General features: G+C 40.1%; 1 protein-coding gene across 1 annotated transcript; it reads right to left on the bottom strand.

The window, feature by feature from the left end:
• Nucleotides 1-870: 870 nt before the first annotated feature.
• On the bottom strand, nt 871-4,024 carry LOC145000893 (ER lumen protein-retaining receptor A-like). Its single transcript, XM_078960197.1, has 7 exons — nt 3,793-4,024; nt 3,421-3,686; nt 1,916-2,031; nt 1,718-1,791; nt 1,572-1,635; nt 1,257-1,336; nt 871-1,109 (listed from the first exon to the last, which is right to left on the bottom strand). The coding sequence occupies exons 1-6, from the start codon at nt 3,881-3,883 to the stop codon at nt 1,300-1,302; spliced, it is 648 nt and encodes a 215-aa protein (XP_078816323.1). The 5' UTR covers nt 3,884-4,024; the 3' UTR covers nt 871-1,109; nt 1,257-1,299.
• Nucleotides 4,025-20,805: the final 16,781 nt, after the last annotated feature.

The following is a 20,805-nucleotide window of genomic DNA, read 5'->3' as shown; positions in this document are numbered from 1 at the left end:
CATGGTTTCCGAAGGACGAAGATTCTATACTCTACCTTATTTTTGGGAACGATTCTATTTTCTTTTCTTTTAAGCTTTTATTAGGTTGTTTTATTTTCATTAATTAGTTTCATTTCTTTTGTAATAGCTTGTAAGACTATAAATAGCTCCTTAAAACACTGTAATCAATATCGATGATTGAAGTTGAATTTTAAACGTTTATGCTTGCTTTCTTGAATTATTGCGTATAATTCAAATTGTCATTATTTGGGATGCATTTCTCATTCGTGGCTCGATTTCAAATTAATAGGTATCAGCTTGTCATCAGATGACTGATGATTTCCTGATCTTGATAAGAATTCAAGTTAACAAGTTTTAACTTGTTTTCACCCAATATTCAATCCATTGGTCTAGGTTGTCCATCAAATTAATCCTTTTTTTGTTTGTTTTTTTTTATCGTTCTTGTTCTTGTTTCTTATTTTCCACTGCATTCATAAAAATGGAAAATCCAAAAAGAATCGTATTCGTATCAAGATTAGTTTGGTCTAATTCATTAAAATATGGGGATAAAGACACATGATAAATAGAGAAGAACAAATTAATGATAAAAAAACAAAAATACCCTTTAACCAGATTAGACATATTATAGAATTGTTTTGGTTACCGCATGCACAATCTCCGAAAAAACAAAGACTTCACATAGAACAACATATTAGAATTCTTTTAACCTAGTGTACAATTCTTTTGGAGTAAAAGTAATGTGCATTGCTAAAACAATATACATATATGAATTAAAGCAACATTTTTGTTAAAACATGGCGTCAAGTAAAAAGCTTTGGAAGCATGACAAACTTTTTAGAACCTTGGTTCTAACACTTTTAAGACAATTAATAAAGGGAAGTAAAAAATGAAAAGTTTCGGGTGGTTACAAATCAATGTTTAAAAATGAAACACTAAAGAAACTTGAGTGGTATCGTCCTTTAATATGTTTTTAACATTTTCACAGCATAACAAAACTAAAACTTGGTTACTATTTAACAAAATTATTTAAAGACGATCAAACACCATATGGGAGAAAATTAGTCATTTGGCCTCGACTGCTAAACCATCAACATTCATGATCCTTACAACTATACTTCCACCAAAAAGAAAACATAAACAAGTTAGAAATGAATCCAAATAAAAGCATGTGTACATGTTTACATAAAAAACATAAGCTACATTTTTTTTAATAAAGTAATATGCATGTTCATGGTGCATCTGGAATTAAAAGATACCTTCACTTAATGAAAAGTAAACACCAAGCCAGGTAGGTGATGCTCATGCTGGCAATTGAAGCTTGGAATTGCTTTTCCAACTGTACATACAAGAAAGTATCTGATTAGGTTTAGCTAATAATAAGCTAAGGAAGGGGATGTTATCATGTTAACAAGCTTAATTTGCTAAGAACTTATTGCAATTTTTGTCACACTCCCACTCACACCCAGGCGAAAAGTAAAGACGTAAATGCCCTTCCTCATAAAGCTTGTGGTATTATGATTATGCTTAAAGTTAAATACAGAACATAAAGAATGGGAATGGTGGTTGAGTACCTTATGAAGTAATAGTAGAAGAAATCAGCATAAAGAGCTGTTTGTATTAAGCCAGAGAAACAGGCTGAAAACAAACAAAACAAAACAACAGTTAAATGAAATAAATTTTATAGGCAATAAGGAATAAGTGAAAAGCTTTAACTTACATATCCATCCATTGAAATGGGGCTGTGTGAGATACCGATAAATCCAGTTGAGAATATATAATGCACGGTATGCCCTAACAATACAACGCAAACAACTTAGCCACTAAACTATTATTATTATTAGTATTTAATATATATATATATATATATATATATAATCATATGGAAGAGGGGGGAAAGAAAGAGAAGGGAGAATACCCAAGAAAGAAAACATATTGACCGGTCAAATTGTCAACATTTCCACTTCGTTGCAGCAGAACCAACTGTGGGAGAATAGCAACAGCTTCCAAATAGATAGAAAAGGCCCAAGATATCTGCACAATGGCAATATTAAAAATATACAAACTTCATCTGCTAAATTTTTATATCTTTATAGTAATAATTAGGGTAAGCTTTTTGGGCTATTGTTGGCGACAAGGACAAGGAGGGCATTCAGGTCTTTTGGACAAGAGCCACTCCATGTTGTTCTTAATAATTATAACCGCACTTATTAACTTCATATATAATTTTGTAATCATTAATTGATTATAACATGTTTCAGCACACACACAATGAATTTACTTAACTGTACTCTGCTTATAGCTACAAAAGAACTAAATAGTGCTAACAGCACTAGACATATAACATTGACCTCAAAAACCTCAAATCTACACAAACTATTGATCACCATATTACTGTAACTCTTTTCCCTACCTACCCCACACCATCCCTATATGGCTCTATCCATGTACATCCATCTCATTAACAGATTAACTTTTCCCCTTTATTATTGAAAGATGGAGCACTTCGGCTTCAAAATGGAGAATTATAAGTTATCACTAAATAGAATTGTATTTGGATAGACTACACAAACATACAAGAAGCATTTAACTTCTTTTGATCTTCAATTTCACCACTAGTGACTAGACTCGACATCTATGGTCTTTCATCACAACTTCACAGCAAATATCATGTACCTCACGTCTCACTCTATTTGATTGTCAAGAATATACAAAAGAAACTGTTAAGACAGAGTATCTCCTCCCCACATTACATTCCTTTAGGACCTGTTTGTTGCACAAGAATAACCTTGTAATGCATTCAACTTGCATTGCATGGAGATTAAGTCAATGGGACAAGAATTTCTATTTTTTTGTCCCACCCAAAACAAGGACTTGCTTGTGATCTCTTGTTTGTGCAAAAGACATGAAAGCCTTCTTCATCATTATCATTGTGATAAAAACACATCATTAATCCTAATTCCTAATTACTTTCTGTTCCATTTCAATTCAATGTTTCCTAACAGCTAGACACTCAAAAAACACATAAAAAGCTCTGTTTTCTCCTAAATGGCAAGAGCTAGGACTAAGTGCCCATTGTTCTAACAAGTAATTTACACTGAAACCAAGGATGCTTGGCTGATCCATGGTGAGGGAATAATCTTTCCACTGCATTAGAATTTGACTGCTTAAGGTTAAGCTGTTTCTTAAACCCGGGATGAATTCATAACACTCACAATTGCTAACCAAAGATAAACATGTCCTCAGTTTAGCCAATCCTACAGCTCATAGTCATAGAATACAGTGAAACAATCGCCTGAGCTCACATTAACAAAATTGAAAAAATTGAAATTTAACATTCAAATTGATCAATGATCCTAGCTATTCCAAATATAACTTGCATAATTAGAACTAAAACTGAGGTTAACATCAACAATGACTGACCTCCAAAAAGGTAAATTTCTCATGAAGCACTAAAGCCAAGAGGAAACAGGCCAACACCAGAAACTGATACTTAAATGTATCGAGATCGCGATCGTACGAACGTTTTACTGCATGATGCCACCGCATGCAACAAACAATCGCCACAGAACTCCCAATAAACACCACCTTCATCACCGTGTTATACACGGAGATGAAGGCGGTGAATAGATTCAAGTACCGCGCCAAAAAAACGACGACGTAGAGCTCCTGCGTCTTCAGCGAGATCCCTATCGTAAACAACGGGTGTTACTTTAGGAGGCAAATTGATCTTAAGCCCTGGTAAAACCCTAGGAAATGATGAAATGCAAGTGATGGAGAGAAATGTTGGTTTACCTGAACATGATTTGGTGGCGTAAATTTTGAGAAGGAGGACTAGGATGCTGAATAAATGGCACATATCGCCGCAAAACCTGAAGATATTCATTGTGGCGGTGGAGAATCGGAGGTTTTGGGTGGTAAACGGTGGATGTAGATGAGTTAAGGACTTATTGGACAGTCGTTCGGAGCAGGTGAAGCTTTTGCGCCCGTCACCTTATTATTTTTTGTGCATCATTGAAAAGAAATGGAGTGGTTACGGCGTTTGTATCTTTGTATATCTTGATCTTATTTACAGTGTTTTTTTTTTCAAAATAATCAAAAATATTGTTAAATTATCAATATAACAATTATTTTCGAACATAAACTCTACAAAATGATATACTATCTCCAAGAACACCAAAACAATTTTATTTTTGGTGATTTGTACATATAGCAACTTTTTTCATAGATGAATCACGTACTATATGTATAAAAACCTCTAGTTCATTCCTTTGTTTTACAAGGAAAAGTAAAAACTAAAGGGCTTCTAACCTAGTGATATTCGATATTGTTTATTTTTCTTTGAGGTCGATAGTTCAAATCTTATTAGGAACATAAATAAATTTAAAAATAATTTGGGAGCAGAGTATATTTGTCGTTCCAAAATTAAATAAGAAAATAAAAAACCATAAACTCAAAATCATCCACAAACACATAGCTCTAAAAAAGGTTATGTCTAAACATGCATCATTTGAAAAATCATATTATATTGGATTTATTTTAAAATTATTATTTTCTTTAAGTTAAAAAACATTTATTTTCGTCTCATTAAAAAAAAAAAAAAAAAAAAAAAAAAAAAAAAAACCTATAAACTTAAATTTATTCAAAAACATATATCCCTAAAATATTAGCCTAAACATCAATCTCCCTTCAAAAATCATATTTTAATATATTGGATTTATTTTAAAGTTATGGATTTCTTTTTAAAGTTTTAATTTTTTTTTCCTAATAAAAATTATTTTCACAAATGTCAACCGCAAAAGTTATATTTCTTAGCAAAACAATATTGCATCTGTGAAAATGGTATTCCTTAGGTGATGTTATGTTTTTTATTTAGAAGTTCTAACATTTTATGTCTATCAACTAAATGAGGGATAAGCTTTTTGGCTTATAAAATATTTGTTTTTTAGAAGACCGTACGCGTTAAACTGATGGGTTTTGGAAGAAAAAACAATTTTTTTATAAAACAATTTTAAGCGGCAACAATAGCAATATTAAAATAACTAGTTTATTTTATGATAAAATTTAACAAAATCACCAAGATAATTCAATTGCATGAACTAGAAAGATTATGACAATCATATGATGTTAAGAATACCTTTAAATATTTTGATCTCACTTGGTTTTGAAGAGTTAATGAAGATAACAAAAGAACAAGAAACTTGAAGTTTTCTACAAATATCCACCAACAAGTATATGCCACCAATAATGCTAGTTTTCATCTTATATGAAGTACTATTGTAACATCTCAAAAATTTCAGCAAATCAAAAATTTTCAAAACAACCCATTTATTAACAAAAGTGTTTACAAAAACATTGTCTACAAAACATGATTTAAAATCATAATCTCCCAAGATCCAATTTGTTTTAAAACCAAGGATGTGGACGGTCACGTATTTGCCTTGTAACGAATCATCTGAAGAGCCTGAAACCATAAAAAAAAACTGTAACGACCAAAAATTTCAACATAATTTAAACTTTTCAAAACAATCCATTTTAATAACATTATTACAAAAAGGTTTTCAATACATTATTTATCAGAGTATTCCCAGGTTCATTTCATAAAACATAAACGTGAGGAACGGTACTATCACGCCTTTGCCTTGCCACAGTCTCCGGAAGAACCTGAAAAACATTAAACCACAACTGTAAGCCCGAAAGCTTAGTGAGATACCCCCAAAATACCAACCACATATGCGCCCTTCCAGGCCACGACCTTCCGGTCCAAAAAACATATTGCCTTCCGGCCCATAACATATCGCCTTCCGGCCCATGACCTATTGCCTTCCGGCCCATAACATATTGCCTTCCGGCCCATAACATATAAAGCATACATAACATAACAGAACATAGAACAGTCATGCATAACAGGTCAATCTCCAGTCTAAACAACCCTGTACACATAACATTCAATCATATAATAGTTCACAGTCAACAATGGATCAAACAGATCACATAACATATCATCATCGTAACCAGGATACCGATCTAGCTGATCACGAGCATATATCACCCTACGTCTCAGTCAAAATACTACTTACACACATACGCCTTTCCAGGCCATGACCTTCCGGTCCACATAACGTAGAATGCCTTCTGGCCAATATCATAATGTCTTCCGGCTCATATCATAATGCCTTCCGGCCCACATCAAGCAATACCATAACAAACAACTACCCGGATTTCCATCCGGTAAAGGGTCGGCCTTGGTGCCGTAGACCCTATCGATATAGTGAGGATAACTCACCTCGCGAATGCCGATACTCTGAACGGAAGAAGCAGACTCCCGAACCACCAACTCGCCGCAAATCCCGAACTAACCAACATAACAAGCATAAGCATGAGGTCAACATACTTTCACTTATTGGGCCAAGACCAAAGTCCCAATCTCACACAAAGTCCAACATTGGCCCAATTTACCAAATTGGGCCCACCTCACCAAATGGGCCTAGATCCAATATTCATAATATTAATTGGTCCCAAAACACTTTATTCATAATTTCCAGACTTGGCCCAAACACCAACAACCCACAAATAGCCTAACACAAAGGCCCAAAAGGAAGTCCACAAGAGGAGTACGCTAGGCGTACTCTCCTTGGTACGCAGGGCGTACTGCCATGACCGCTAAACTGAAATGGGGCACTGGCCCGCTACGCGGGGTGTACTCACAGGTTACGCGGGGCGTAACTTCGCTACTCAAAAAGTCTTTCTTACAGCTTAATAGCTTAAGCTCTTAAGCCCAACCTTTAGATCCATAGGGCAAATATGATTAGAAATCATAAAGTCTCAGACTTTATCACTTGGGACATCCTTAAGCTCTTAATCCAAGGTCTTAATCCATTAAGACCCACATAACTCATACATGGGATAACTACAGCCCTTGGGACCTCATTTTTATCACTCAAGACCTCTCCAAAGGTCTGGAAGGACAGATACACTTGACCAAATCGAACTATGCAACAAGGTGAAGACTTTTGGGGCAAGAATGATAACAAAGCTTCAAAATACATAGATCTATGCCATATGAAGGTCAAGCAAGAAGCTTTATACCTTAAACCAGCTCCAAAGGGGTGATATTTCAATAGATCTACAAGCTGCACACATTCTTCTTCTTCTTTGACAACTTCCCTTTTCTCCTTCAAGCCTTTCTTTTGCCAATCCAAGCTTTTCAAGGTCAAACACACTCAAATATGGAGGGAATACGAGATTAGGGTTTCTCTGAGGTTGAAGATGAGTATAAGGGGGCTGAGGGGTGAACCATCATATTCCTTATATAGTAGCTGACCCTAAAAATAGGGTTTGGGATTCCTGTGAGTACGCGGGGCGTACCTCCCTGGTACGCGGGGTGTACTCTCTCGGCTACCCGCAACTATTCGAGCCATTACGTTGGGCGTACGTCCAGCTTACGCTGGGCATACCCAGCCACCTTTCGAAATCCAAAAGCATGCATGCATGCCATGCATGAATGGGACCCTTTCCTTCTTATTCCGCAAAGGACTATAAATAATGATCAACTTCGAGGCACCGCAACTCCTCTAATCTAAACCCACTCCCAAATAACTTACTTTCATACAAGGGTGACGAGAAACCCAACTCTTCTAACACATACACTCGTCCGAACCCTTCTCGGATGAAACTCATTTCCCGAAAAGGACCAGAATTAACTTTCTCTTAAACTTCAGAGACTCATAATTACACACTTGAAGAACGGGGTGTTACAAAAACTATAAGCATAAAGCTTAGTGAGTTCCCCCAAAGTACAAACATACAATCAAATAACACACATAATATAACAACATGTATTAGGTCCACAACTAAAAGACTGGATTACCCTTGAGCCCACAGTATGAGTTTGGCTTGCCAGTCAGGCCCACAACTCATATCTAGCTTGCTTTTTAGCCCACAACATAAGTTTGGCTTTCCCCCAGGGCCAACAACTTATGTCTAGCTTGTTCCCTAGCCTAATCAGTCATTAGATTGGCATATAATGTTCAACCCTCAGTATGATTTTGGCATACCTACCGGTCCTCAGCTCATATATGGAATACTACTGAGACCTCAGTATGAGTCTGGCATTCCCTACCTGGCCCTCAGCCCATATCTAGATTGCTCAAATACCCACAAGCCTTCAGTACGAGTATGGCATACCACCGGGTCCTCAGCTCGTATCTGGAATGCTATTGGGGTTTGTTGGCTACAACATGAAGCAGTACAACCTTAACCCAACACAATATACTGAAAAATAACACACATATACAAATAATCGAGCATACATAATCTGTAACGCCCTGTTTCTGGTACGCATTTGACTTACCTTTATGTTATTGGCATTAGTGACTTGACGAGTAGCAGCCCTAACTCGTTGAGTAGACGCGAGGTTAGGACACGAGTTTAAGTAACCTACTTGCCGAGTCCGTGCTTAGACTCGACGAGTAGGGATGTCTGGATGAAACTCTAATTAAAGGGTTTACACCATATTTAAACATCATTATAGCCTCCCACCCCAGCCTCCAGCACCTTTAGAGCATTTCTCTGTAAAACGCTAGTCCCCATTGTTTATCTTGAGTGTTTTGTGATAGCTTAGGAGTTGTAGAAGAGAAGGAAGGAAAGCGTATCAATAGAAGAGGAAGGAGATCCAAGAACTAGCTTCCATCTGCTTCATATTCTGGTAATAAAGTTATTACATTGCTTATTCGTCCATTAAACCCTCTTTTATGCTTGTTTATGTCTCTTTTGGAGCCTTATATGATTCAAACTTGAGATTTGAGCTCTCCTTAGGGTGGAGACCATAGATATAGATGTTATTGAGCTCTAGGAACTCAATATAGCTACCTTTATGCAAATATACCCTTGTTCCAAACCCTAAGTCCTTAATGTTGGATGATTTTGGTGTTTTAGCCCCATTCTCGTGTGCACGCACGTAAAGTTGGAAACTTTACGTATAAAACCAGCCCTAGAAGCCCAGATCTATGAATTGGATGCATTGAGACCGACTAGAATCAACTGTATAGAAGTGGCATGCTAGAGACTCAGCGAGTCCACACCGTGACTCGGCGAGTCCAAGGCAATCTTCTTGCCTCAAGAACAGACTCGACAAGTTGTTCATATAACTCGGCGAGTCACAGTCTGGGCGTGTTCATATGATGAAGGAGAACTCGATGAGTTGTTCATACAACTCGGTGATCCGGATGAAGTTAGACTCGACGTTAACTCGAAAGAAGAACTCGTCGAGTTGTTGCCAAACTCGACGAGTTGAAGCGAGTATAGGATTAGAAAAGGTGTTAGGGACTCGGCGAGTTGGTGGCCCAACTCGGCGAGTCCGGTCAACTGGAAGTTGACTTTGTCCAGGATGTTGAATTTGATCAGGGGTAAAATAGTCATTTTACCCTGAGATTAGTTATCAGTATTTAACTTAGTGTTTATGGGATTTGTAGCCGGGAAGTTCCGGAGTAGCAGTCATACAGTTTCAGATTTAGCATCTCAGTAGCCAGCGTTACAAGGTGAGTCTCCTTCCAGTAGGAGTGGGTCTACGGCCACAATGCCGACCCATTTAGTTAGTAGTAGTTCCGGACTTCGGTCCGATGCAATAGTTGAGTGTGCATGATGTCTTTGTGATTCAAGCATGTCTTTGTGTTATGCGTTCTGGACTTCAGTCCGATGCAGCATGGAGTATATGTGTTTATGCTAGTAATTATGACTATGCTATGCTATGTTCAGTTAGTTCCAGACTTCGGTTCGATGTAGTTTCTGGACTTCGGTTCGATGCAAAGGGCAAGGCCCTGGTTAGTTCCGGACTTCGGTCCGATGCAGTTTCCAGACTTTGGTCCGATGCAGTGGGCAAGGCCCAGTAGTTGCTTTATATGTTATTGTATGGTATGTGGTAGATTGGGGGAGCTCAGTAAGCTTTGTGCTTACAATTTCAGTTTTTGGTTTTAGGTGCTTCTGCAAGTTAGGGGAAGAGCTTGGGTTGATGGCATGACACACACCATAGCTTCAGTTTATCCCGAGAGTTTTTATTCGGATGCTTTGATATGTTTGACATCATTTGATTTGATACATTTGCTTTTATATTTGAGACATGTGATTTGTAGTTTTATTATATGATGATTAATTTCATGGTTTTAGTAATGTTTAAAACAAAAAATTTTGGGTTGTATTTTTGGGACGTTACATGATCATAGGCAGGCCTACAAATCTAACAGACTAGTATATCAAAACTAGCATGCATATCTATCTCATACTCAACATATCGACAATATCAGGTTATCAAACCTATGGGTCGGCCTTGGTGCCTTCTACCCGAAAGTATAGAAAGGAAAATTCACCTAAAATGCAGACGCTTACTGAAAGAAATCCCTAGTTGTTGCCCTGACGACACCTCTGAGCTATCAAATCAAAATAACATCCATGTAGAAATTGGGCTCCATTCTTAAGGCCCACCATCCATACTTGGGGTAAAATGACCATTTTACCCCTGACCCAACATGAACCAAAACGGAGGCCCAAATCTAAAAGATCCATAAAGGCCTACTATAGGCCTAATTTTCTAAATTGGGCCCAACCCCATATGTGCCTTATCCTAAGCCCATAATTTCCTTAGTTACAATTCAGATTACCTCAAGTACCCCTTACGACATACTTATTCAAAGACAAAAGTCAAAAGTCAAAAGTCAAGATCAATAATCCATGTTGACCCAACACATCGTGTTGTCCTTCAATATGTCGTGTTTCTCCATCAACTTTGAATCGGGAAAGACCAAGCCAACATGTCGTGTTGACCAACAAATAGGCCGTGTTCGCCTAAGACCCAATAGCTTAATACATTAAGCTGCCTTCACCGAATCCAAGGGCTCCAAAGCTCATATCTTGACCAAAATGAGGTCTAACAGGGTAAAGTTTCCAAGAGCGGTGAGGGCACCCACTCAAGCTATGTTGAGGATCACTGACGGCCACCATGATAAGTCGAATGCTCCTGTGGTGAACAACAGAGCTTTTCTGTTGACGATCGAGGAGGCCAGAGTAGCACCAGATGTTGTCACCGGTATGTATACCTATTTATTTATTGTTGTTTCACTATTTACACTTACGTTTGTTTGTGATGTGATTAGTGTGACAACCATCAAATTCAAGTCAAAGTCAAAGTCAACAAGTCAAGGTCAAAGTCAACAAGTAAAAGTTAAGTCAACAAGTCAAACCGGTCAAACCTATCTAGTACTTGTATGATTAAAAGTTATTTTGTGAAAATATTCATTTGTATGTCAAGAATTCAAGTTCTCGGTGAATTTATGTATTTATCAATGTGAAACCCTAAGAAGGGGGTTAAACGCATCAAAACACGACTATGGACCCTTTTGGGGACTTAAAATAATCACAACGAAGTATAAAGGGGTTCACGAACCTTGCATTGCAAGATTATACGATAATAATGGCTAAAAATGAATCTCTCTCAAATCTCTCCAAAATCTCTCTCAAAATCTCTCAACTTTTTATAGTCATGTCACACCCCCGAACCAGACGGCGGAAACGTCCGGGGGCTGTCGTGACTCAATTGAATACCATCACAATGAATATACATGAAACATAACATCATACATCACCAAGCATTGGAATAGTACAACTGGTAGCGTTTACATTCATTACATTGTCTCAAAACATTACATTCTCAAAGGTAACTGTTCGATACTAAATTAAACCACAGCAAAACGTCATAGAGTGCAATTCATCCTTCACTTTATCGGTTACCTGAGAATACAAGTATTTTGAAAAACGTCAACATATGAAATGTTGGTGAGTTCATAAGTAGTGTTTGAAATCCAATGCTTTGTATTGTTTGAAAACCACCAGAAAATCCGATATTTTCTAAAAATAGAATAGCGTAAAAATATGTAAAGATCCTTGAGTATGCTTGTTTGAATTCTATAGATGTAAGCGTAAGAGTTGTGAAATTCGACATGTAGTTCATAAGTGTACTTGTTGAAAATCCCAGGAAAACCCGACGTTTTCCTATCACTTTGCTTTACTTAGTTTGTGTACTGTTATTTCGTTACATTTGGGGTATTTGTTGAGCTCCGGAGGCATGGAGTATACAGTGGGTGGTGAATTGTTGTAACGTCCGTCAATGAAAACGGACAGTCGACAACTGTACCAGCGATCCCTTAGGCGTCACTCGCACTTATTCACACAACTCAATCCTCCCGGACTTGTGTAGTCCCACGACCGGAGGGAAGAAGAGAAGGTGCGAAACCCTCGGTATTTCCCTGCGTCGTTCAAGACCATTGCAATTGCGAAGGGCTCGAAGCCCAACCCGCAATCGTGAGTTCCCGACTTTACTAGCAGCACTGAAGGACCCTTGGGGACCAGCAGCATGTTTGCCATTGAAAGTCCTTTTACACGCGGTCGAGTCGTATTAGACCCAACTACATGTAAGCAAGTGTCCTTTGGGCCTAAAGATCATGTCATCGGGCTAGCTAGGCTCGACAAGCATGATTTGCAACTTTTGGGCCTAAGGAGTGTACGTCGACGTATTGAGTAATTCCACGAGAGTAAAGAGTTCCGAGAGTTCCATATGTGTATTGAGCGTTGTAGTGTTAGTAGTTTTGGATTTGTTATCGATTCGAGACCGAATCAATTTTTTTGATAACGATTGTTGGTGATATTGTGTATTGTAATTTATCGAGAGTCGTACTGTCAATCTTTGTTCACAACGAGTGTATTGAATTATCATTGAAAATTTTCTGTTTACAACCCCTCTTCATTTTGTAAATTTACTTTTTCACCCCTTTAGGTAAAATAATTTTCGGTTTAGTCCCTAAACCATTTTTCTTGACATTTTAACACCAAAAATTATTGAAATTAATATTTTTCAGTATATTTTTCATTGAAAACAATTTAAGTCCCTGAAATTACAGTTTTCTCGGTTATAACCCCACTTTTTCGTAATTTTTACATTTTTGGCCCAAATTGGAAAATTTTTGCAACTTTGGTCCTTTTTATATTTGAAAAGCATTTTTAAACCTTTGAAAAGTACTTGTAACATTAGTAGTCCATTGTTTTACAGAAAAACATAGTTTTGGCCCTCCAAAACAGAAAATTTCGCATAATGGGCCTTATTGGGCCGAAATTGTCATTTTTAGCCCATTAAGCTTGGAATTTATGTTTTTAATCCTCCAAATAGTATATTTTCAGAAAAAACATTATGGAAACTATTTTGACTCATCTCACCCATCAGATTTCGAAATGTTTCATTTTAGACCCTTCAACTTTGTATTTTTAACATTTTATGTCAAAAAAATGAGTTTGTAGCCCAAAATAAGTGTTGTCAAGCCATTTGGCTATTTTTCTTGGTATACTTTGCATGTGGTAGTATATTTTATGCTAGTATAAAATATATCTCGATTTTTAGCATTTCATAACTAGATCTAGCATCAAAATCATACAAAAACATACATATAAGCATAGAAATCAACCACAACATACACATAATGATGGATCTACACCTTTGCTTGTATTCTCCCCCACAAAAACTTATAAAACCGAAAATAAGGGGGTATGAAGCTCACCTTAGTGTGGTTTCGGTTTTGAAGAGAAAATGGAAGGAACAATGAAGTGATTTTTGGCCTTAGCACCTTTCCTTGGTAGGTCTCGAGTTTGATGTGCTTCTAGGATGTAAGATCACGATTCTTGCATGGATTAGGAAGAGATTTTGATAAAACAAAGACTCTAAGTAATAGATCCAAGCATAACCTTACCTTAGATGAGGAGTTTGTGGAAAACCTCCTTTGGATGCCCTTGAATCTTCGAAATTTAGTGAAGAGAGTGGAGGTGTTTTTGGAGAGTGTTGATATGTGAAAAGTGATGAAAATGTGTGTGTTGGAATCGGCCAAGACAAGAAGAAGGGGAGAGAAAGGGTTGAGTTGACATACATGGATGCATGTTGGTCCATGCATGGAAATATGTGGGACATAAGTGAGGTGGCATGAAGAAGTCAACCCTTTTTCTTCTTGGATTTGGGCCTTGGGCCGAGAATTTGGAAAGGAAAAAGGTTTTTGGGCTTTATTGCCCCTAAGCCCATATAGATGTTAGGTTGGATATTTTTAGTTCCAAAAGAAATATAATATGATTTTTACACTTTGTTGGGCTAGTTTAGGTTAATCATGGTTCATAATTTTGAATTTATTTCATTCTAGGCCCAATATGGCCCAAAATGTTGAAATAAATAGATGTGGGTCCAATTAGAGCCCATTTGAAGGTTATAATCCCATGATAGTCAAATTGGAGGCTTATTGGCCCAATGAGTCCAATAAGGAAGTCCTAGTCCAAAATGGACCTAACCAGAACTTCTAGGGTTTCCAATTGCTTGTTGGCCATCTGTAGCACTTGCATGATGTATTTGATTGAAGTTTTTGATGTCATTAAATAAGCATCACACATGCTTTTGAGTTTTTGAATTCGACATTTACTTGAGTATAGTGATTACAAGACACAAAATTTCTAGTTGTGACATCATCCCCCCGTTAGAGGGAATTTCGTCCCGAAATTCTGTTTGAAAGCTAGATTTGAGAATGCTAGAATAGGTGAGGGTACTTTTGCTTCATTTGGTCTTTGCGTTCCCAAGTGAATTCTGGCCCACGCTTTGCGTTCCACCGTACCTTCACGATCGGGATGCGGCTCTGTTTAGTACGCTTCACCTCCCTGTCCATGATTTCGATTGGTTCTTCGACGAACAGGAGATTCTCATTGATTTCAATTTCCTCAAGAGTAATGACAAGGGTTTCGTCTGATAGGCACTTCTTTAGGTTAGAGACATGAAACACGGGGTGTACACCGTTTAGCTCTGCGGGTAGTTGCAGTCTGTATGCTACTGGACCAATTCGGGCGACGATTTCGAAAGGTCCAATGTATCGTGGATTTAGTTTTCCCCGCTTCCCAAAACAAATAACTCCTTTCCAGGGCGAGACTTTTAACAGTACTCGATCACCGACCTGAAATTCTAAGGGCTTTCGGCGTTTATCAGCGTATCTCTTTTGTCGGTCATGCGATGCTTTCAATCGAGCTCTGATTTGAACGATCTTTTCCGTGGTTTCACGGATGATCTCCGGTCCCGTTAGTGCTTTGTCCGACGTGTGTGTTTTTGCTAGCTGGGTGTCACCTACTTCAGCCCAACATAACGGTGATCTACATTTACGCCCGTACAGTGCTTCGAAAGGAGCCACCTTGATGCTCGAATGGTAACTATTGTTGTATGAGAACTCGATTAAGGGTAGGTGGGTATCCCAAGACTTTCCAAAGTCTATCATGCATGCGCGGAGCATATCTTCGAGCGTTTGGATGGTTCGCTCGCTTTGACCATCCGTTTGTGGATGATAAGCGGTACTCATATCGAGGTTTGTTCCCATCGCCTTATGGAGTGATTGCCAAAATCGAGACGTGAACCTAATGTCCCTATCCGAGATGATAGATGTTGGTATTCCGTGGAGTCTCACGATCTCTCGAATGTATAAACGCGTCAATCTCTCCATCTTGTACGATTCTTTAATTGGCAGGAAATGGGCAGATTTCGTCAGTCGGTCAATTATTACCCATATGGTGTCTAATCCATCCGACGTTTTGGGTAGCTTGGTCACGAAATTCATAGAAATCCCCTCCCATTTCCACTCAGGGATTTCCAGTTGCTGTAACAATCCTGAGGGTTTTTGGTATTCCACCTTTACTTTGGCGCACGTAAGGCACTTACTGACGTAGGTCGCGATTTCCGCCTTCGTGTTAGGCCACCAATAGTGTTGTTTAATATCCAAATACATCTTATCAGAACCGGGATGAATGGAGTATCGCGTCTTGTGGGCTTCCTTCATGACAACATCTCTAAACCCTCCAAATTTAGGGACCCAAATACGGTTCATGAAATAGTATACTCCATTCTCCTTTGCATCCAGGTTCTTTTCCATTCCGCGCAATACTTCGCTTGCTCTATTTTCCGTTTTCATGGCCTCTGACTGGGCTACTGCAATTTGAGTGGCCAGGTGCGATTGAATGGTTATCGAGAGAGTTTTCGTACAACGATTAGAGTACTCTTTCCGACTTAAGGCATCAACTACCACGTTGGCCTTGCCTGGGTGGTACTTAATCTCACACTCATAATCGTTTAGCAATTCAACCCATCTTCGTTACCTCATGTTCAACTCCTTTTGGTTTAAGATGTGTTGGAGACTCTTGTGATCCGTGAAGACGGTGCACTTTGTACCGTAAAGGTAATGCCTCCAAATCTTTAGGGCAAAGACTACAGCTCCCAACTCTAGGTCATGGGTCGTGTAGTTTACTTCATGCGTCTTTAGCTGGCGGGATGCATAGGCTATCACTCTCCCACGTTGCATGAGAACGCAACCTAAGCCCCGATTTGACGCGTCGCAGTAGACTACAAAATCTTCCGTTCCTTCAGGCAGAGATAGTACAGGTGCGCTACAGAGAGCTTGTTTCAAGGTTCGAAACGCAATCTCTTGTTTGTCTGTCCATTTGAATGGTACGCCCTTTTGCATAAGCGAGGTAAGTGGCTTGGTGATCTTAGAGAAGTTTTGAATGAATCTCCTATAGTAGCATGCTAAGCCCAAGAATTGACGAATTTCTGTGGGCATTGTCGGGATTGCCCATCCTTCTACAACTTTGACCTTAGAGGGATCCACATGGATTCCATCTTGGCTGACTACATGACTTAGGAAGTTCACGCTCCGCAGCCAGAACTCACACTTGGAGAGTTTGGCGTAAAGTTTTTCTGATCGCAGAGTTTCCAAGACTTGTCGAAGATGTTGGTCATGCTCTTCCCTGCTTCGAGAATAGACGAGGATGTCATCGATAAAAACAATGACAAAGTTGTCGAGGAACGGTCGGCAGATTCGATTCATTAGGTCCATAAATGCGGCAGGGGCATTCGTTAGACCGAAGGGCATTACGACAAATTCATAATGTCCGTAGCGAGTTCGGAAAGCGGTTTTTGGAATATCCTCTTCCCGAACTTTGAGTTGGTGGTATCCGGACCGTAGATCTATTTTAGAAAAATAACTAGCTCCTTGGAGCTGGTCAAATAGGTCATCGATTCGTGGGAGTGGGTAGCGGTTCTTGATTATGAGTTTCTTTAACTCTCTGTAATTGATGCACATTCTAAAAGATCCGTCTTTCTTTTTGACAAAGAGCACCGGAGCTCCCCACGGCGAGTAACTAGGTCGAATAAATCCCTTGTCCAAAAGTTCGCTGAGTTGGCTGGATAATTCCTGCATCTCGGCAGGAGCCAGCCGGTAGGGTGATTTAGCGAGAGGAGTTGCTCCTGGAATAAGGTCGATTCGAAAGTCAACCTGTCTCTCTGGGGGTACTCCCGGAAGATCTTCAGGAAACACGTCCGGAAATTCACATGCTACGGGAATGTCTCGAACGTTAATCTCCTCCTTGGTTTTATCCACCACGTGAGCCAGGAACGCCAGATTGTTCCTTCTTAGATATTTCTGTGCCTTGATGCACGAAACGAGGCGAAGGTTCATGCTAGATTTGTCTCCGTAAATTACTAGGGTTTCGTGATTTGGAAGACGAAGACGAACGGCCTTCTCATGGCACATAATTTCGGCATGGTGGGGGCTTAACCAGTCCATGCCGATGATCACATCGAAACTCCTAATTGACACTGGCATTAGATCTATTCGAAAGACGTGTTGATTAAGAGTTAGGGTACATCTGGTGTAGATTTCCCCAGTGGATTCGGTTTTCCCATTGGCCATTTCCACCGTATAGGTTTCATTTAGCTCTTGGGGCAGTTGTTTTAATAAATGCTTAAACTTATTGCTTACGAAGCTTCGCTCCGCTCCGGTGTCAAATAAGATGCATGCATAAGCGTGGTTTAAGGGAAATGTACCGGTAACAACAGAGGGGTCTTGAATAGCCTCACCCTGACCGATGGTCAACATCCTTCCTGTTCCTCCATTTCTTAAATTGTTGTTGTTAGGACAGTCTCGGCGGATGTGTCCAGTCTTCCCACATCCGAAGCAGGTGTGGCTAGGCCCTGCGTTATTGCCGCTGGCATGGGTGTTGTTGTTGTTGCGATGGTTGTTGTTGTTGGTTCCCTGATTTTGGTTCTGGGGAGGGTAAGCCTTGCAGTACTTTGCAGTGTGTCCCCTTCGGTTGCAACTGGTGCACTGAAAATCCTTGCATTCTCCATAGTGATGGAAACCGCACTTGTTGCATTTGGGAAGATTACCGGAATAAGGTTTGGAAGCATTTGAAGTGGCTGAGGTTGGAGCATGTGGTGCGGCTTGAACCGGTGCGGTAACAGCATTAACCGCCACTGTCTGCTGCTTCTTGGAGGTGTCGGGGCCCTGGCGGCCCTTCCTCTTATTGTTCTTTCCCCTCTTGCCATCACTTTCCTTCGTCTTCTCAGTCTCCACTAGCTTCTCTCCCTTCTTGTTGTTATGGTCATACAACCTTTTTGCCAATCTTTTCGCACTGTCAAATGTTTCGGGGTTTGCAGCTATCACATTCCCTTGAATTGGTGATGTGAGTCCCCAGATGAATCGCTCAATCTTCTTTCCTTCCGAGGTGATCATACCCGGGCACAGCAGAGATAGTTCGCTAAATCTCGATATGTAGGCATCGATATTCGCGTTCTGCACAGTGAGGTTCCATAGCTCTTGCTCCATCTTCTGTATTTCGCCTCGTGGGCAGTACTCAGCCATTAACATTTCTTTCATCTCTGTCCACGGCATAGAGTTGGCTACAGGGAGCGTCATGGATTCTACATGTCCGTTCCACCAGGTGAGCGCTTGATCCACAAAAGTGCAGGCTGCGAACTTCACCTTCATGTGCTCAGGGCAGTCGCATATCTCGAATACCGACTCCACCTTTTCGATCAATCGCTTCAGAGTGATCACCCCTCCAGTGCCATTAAAAGTTCGTGGTTTGGCGTTTGTGAAGTCCTTGTAGGTACATGTCTTTGTGGGTCCTTGATTCATTCCGTTGTTCGAACTTCCGGCTCCTTGCCCATTGACTCCTCCATTGTTCCCTTGTTGAATTTGCGCAATCGCTGCAGTGACTGCTGCAGATACAGCTGCCTGGAACGCGGCTGAATCAACTTCAGGTGGGGTTGGTCCTGGGTTTCCGCGAGCAGGTCGGGGAGGCATCTTTCTGTCACAAAATGGAAAGATGTTGAGGGTATGTTGTTTCGGTGAGGTCGTGATCCTACTGACTAGGTGCATGGTACGAACTTAAACACTACTACCATTGACCAATCAATCAAAACTTCTCAACACGTAACAATTTGTAATATTGTAACAAAACACGTAAAAATTTATTAATATTATCCGCATTTGATACATGAAAATTTTGCTCGTAAGAGCATACATGAGTGATACTAGTTCGACAGCATAACGACTCTATGAGTAGTGTAGTCACTTAAACATAGAGTCGGAGTACATAGCATATTTCCTAACGACCTACTAAGATAAGTCTACCCCTAACCGCGATGAGCTGCGTCTGAAGGTGGTGCCGAGGATGTGGATGCTCCCTGAAGACGAGCCACCAAGCGTTCTGCGTCCCGAAGTCGAGACTCCCACCGAACCTGCCTCATGTGAAACTCTTGAAGGACATCACGCGTCTCCTGCTCCGCACGCTCGACCCTAGTCCTTAACTGGCGCACCTGATCAGTAGTGTCCTGGGCAAGGTCGCCCGTATTCCGCAACCGTTTCACCATGACTGGAAGGGCTCGATTAGCTGGTCCTCCGTCTCTCAGGTCAAAGAACTCGCGTGACATGCCGTACGGGGGTCGCTGTCCCTGCTGTCTGCTCCATCTCCAAAGATCAATACCCCAGGGTGGTGTAGGACCAGTGGGGCCTACACGATAGGCAGACACCTTGATCGGGTAAGGGGGGTTGATGACTTCGGACTCCGCATCCGAATCACCCCCTTCACTATCATCAGCATCCTCCTCGAGGCTTCCTTCATCTTCCTCTGATTCGGCAGGCTCGCTATCAACTTCGGCCTCTGGTTCCCCGTCAGATTCCTCTTCGGGGTCTTCCTCGGGCTCCTCCTCAGGCTCTTCCTCGGGCTCCTCCTCTAGCCATCCGTTGTTCCCCTAGTTAGGGAAGTAGGGGTCTCCAGGGTGATGAAAACCAGCCATGCGGTCTGCGAGAGTGCGTAATTATGCTAACGTTATTCCTAGGATGCTACAATTATCGCATAGATCAAGTAGGCGTTCTCTTTTCGGTGGTAGGGGTATAGTTTTAGAATCCCTAGCTATCCTGAGCTCATCAGGACGTGTGTTAGTTATACTTTGGAGAGAGTGTAGTTGATCAGGCTACATCCACTCCTCGGTACCACTAAGAACAATCCTGAATTAACCGAGACACTAGTATTATTTTTGTTTGGTTCTGCGTTATGTTCCTATTCCTAATGCAAGCAAGGGTGTTTCATTTACTTGTTTTGTTCAGAGTTATGTTAGTCCCTCTTTTTGGTTTATAGTTGCATATCAATGTGTGGCTAGATATGCTAGTTCACTATAAACAAAGCTCTGATACCAACCTGTCACACCCCCGAACCAGACGGCGGAAACGTCCGGGGGCTGTCGTGACTCAATTGAATACCATCACAATGAATATACATGAAACATAACATCATACATCACCAAGCATTGGAATAGTACAACTGGTAGTGTTTACATTCATTACATTGTCTCAAAACATTACATACTCAAAGGTAACTGTTCGATACTAAATTAAACCACAGCAAAACGTCATAGAG

This window comes from Lactuca saligna, chromosome 1 (genome assembly GCF_052625555.1).
Source record: "Lactuca saligna cultivar CGN05327 chromosome 1, ASM5262555v1, whole genome shotgun sequence".
Lineage (NCBI taxonomy): Eukaryota > Viridiplantae > Streptophyta > Magnoliopsida > Asterales > Asteraceae > Lactuca > Lactuca saligna.
This window is presented reverse-complemented; position numbering and strand designations above follow the sequence as displayed.

What these genes read in the sequence shown, in the direction of transcription:
- LOC145000893 (XM_078960197.1), bottom strand. Translation starts at nt 3,883, where the DNA reads ATGAATATCTTCAGGTTTTGCGGCGATATGTGCCATTTATTCAGCATC. An exon ending in AGAAATTTACCTTTTTGGAG is followed by an intron (nt 2,032 to 3,420) that starts GTCAGTCATTGT and finishes GCCATTGTGCAG; the next exon opens with ATATCTTGGGCCTTTTCTAT. An exon ending in CCATTTCAATGGATGGATAT is followed by an intron (nt 1,636 to 1,717) that starts GTAAGTTAAAGC and finishes GTTTGTTTTCAG; the next exon opens with CCTGTTTCTCTGGCTTAATA.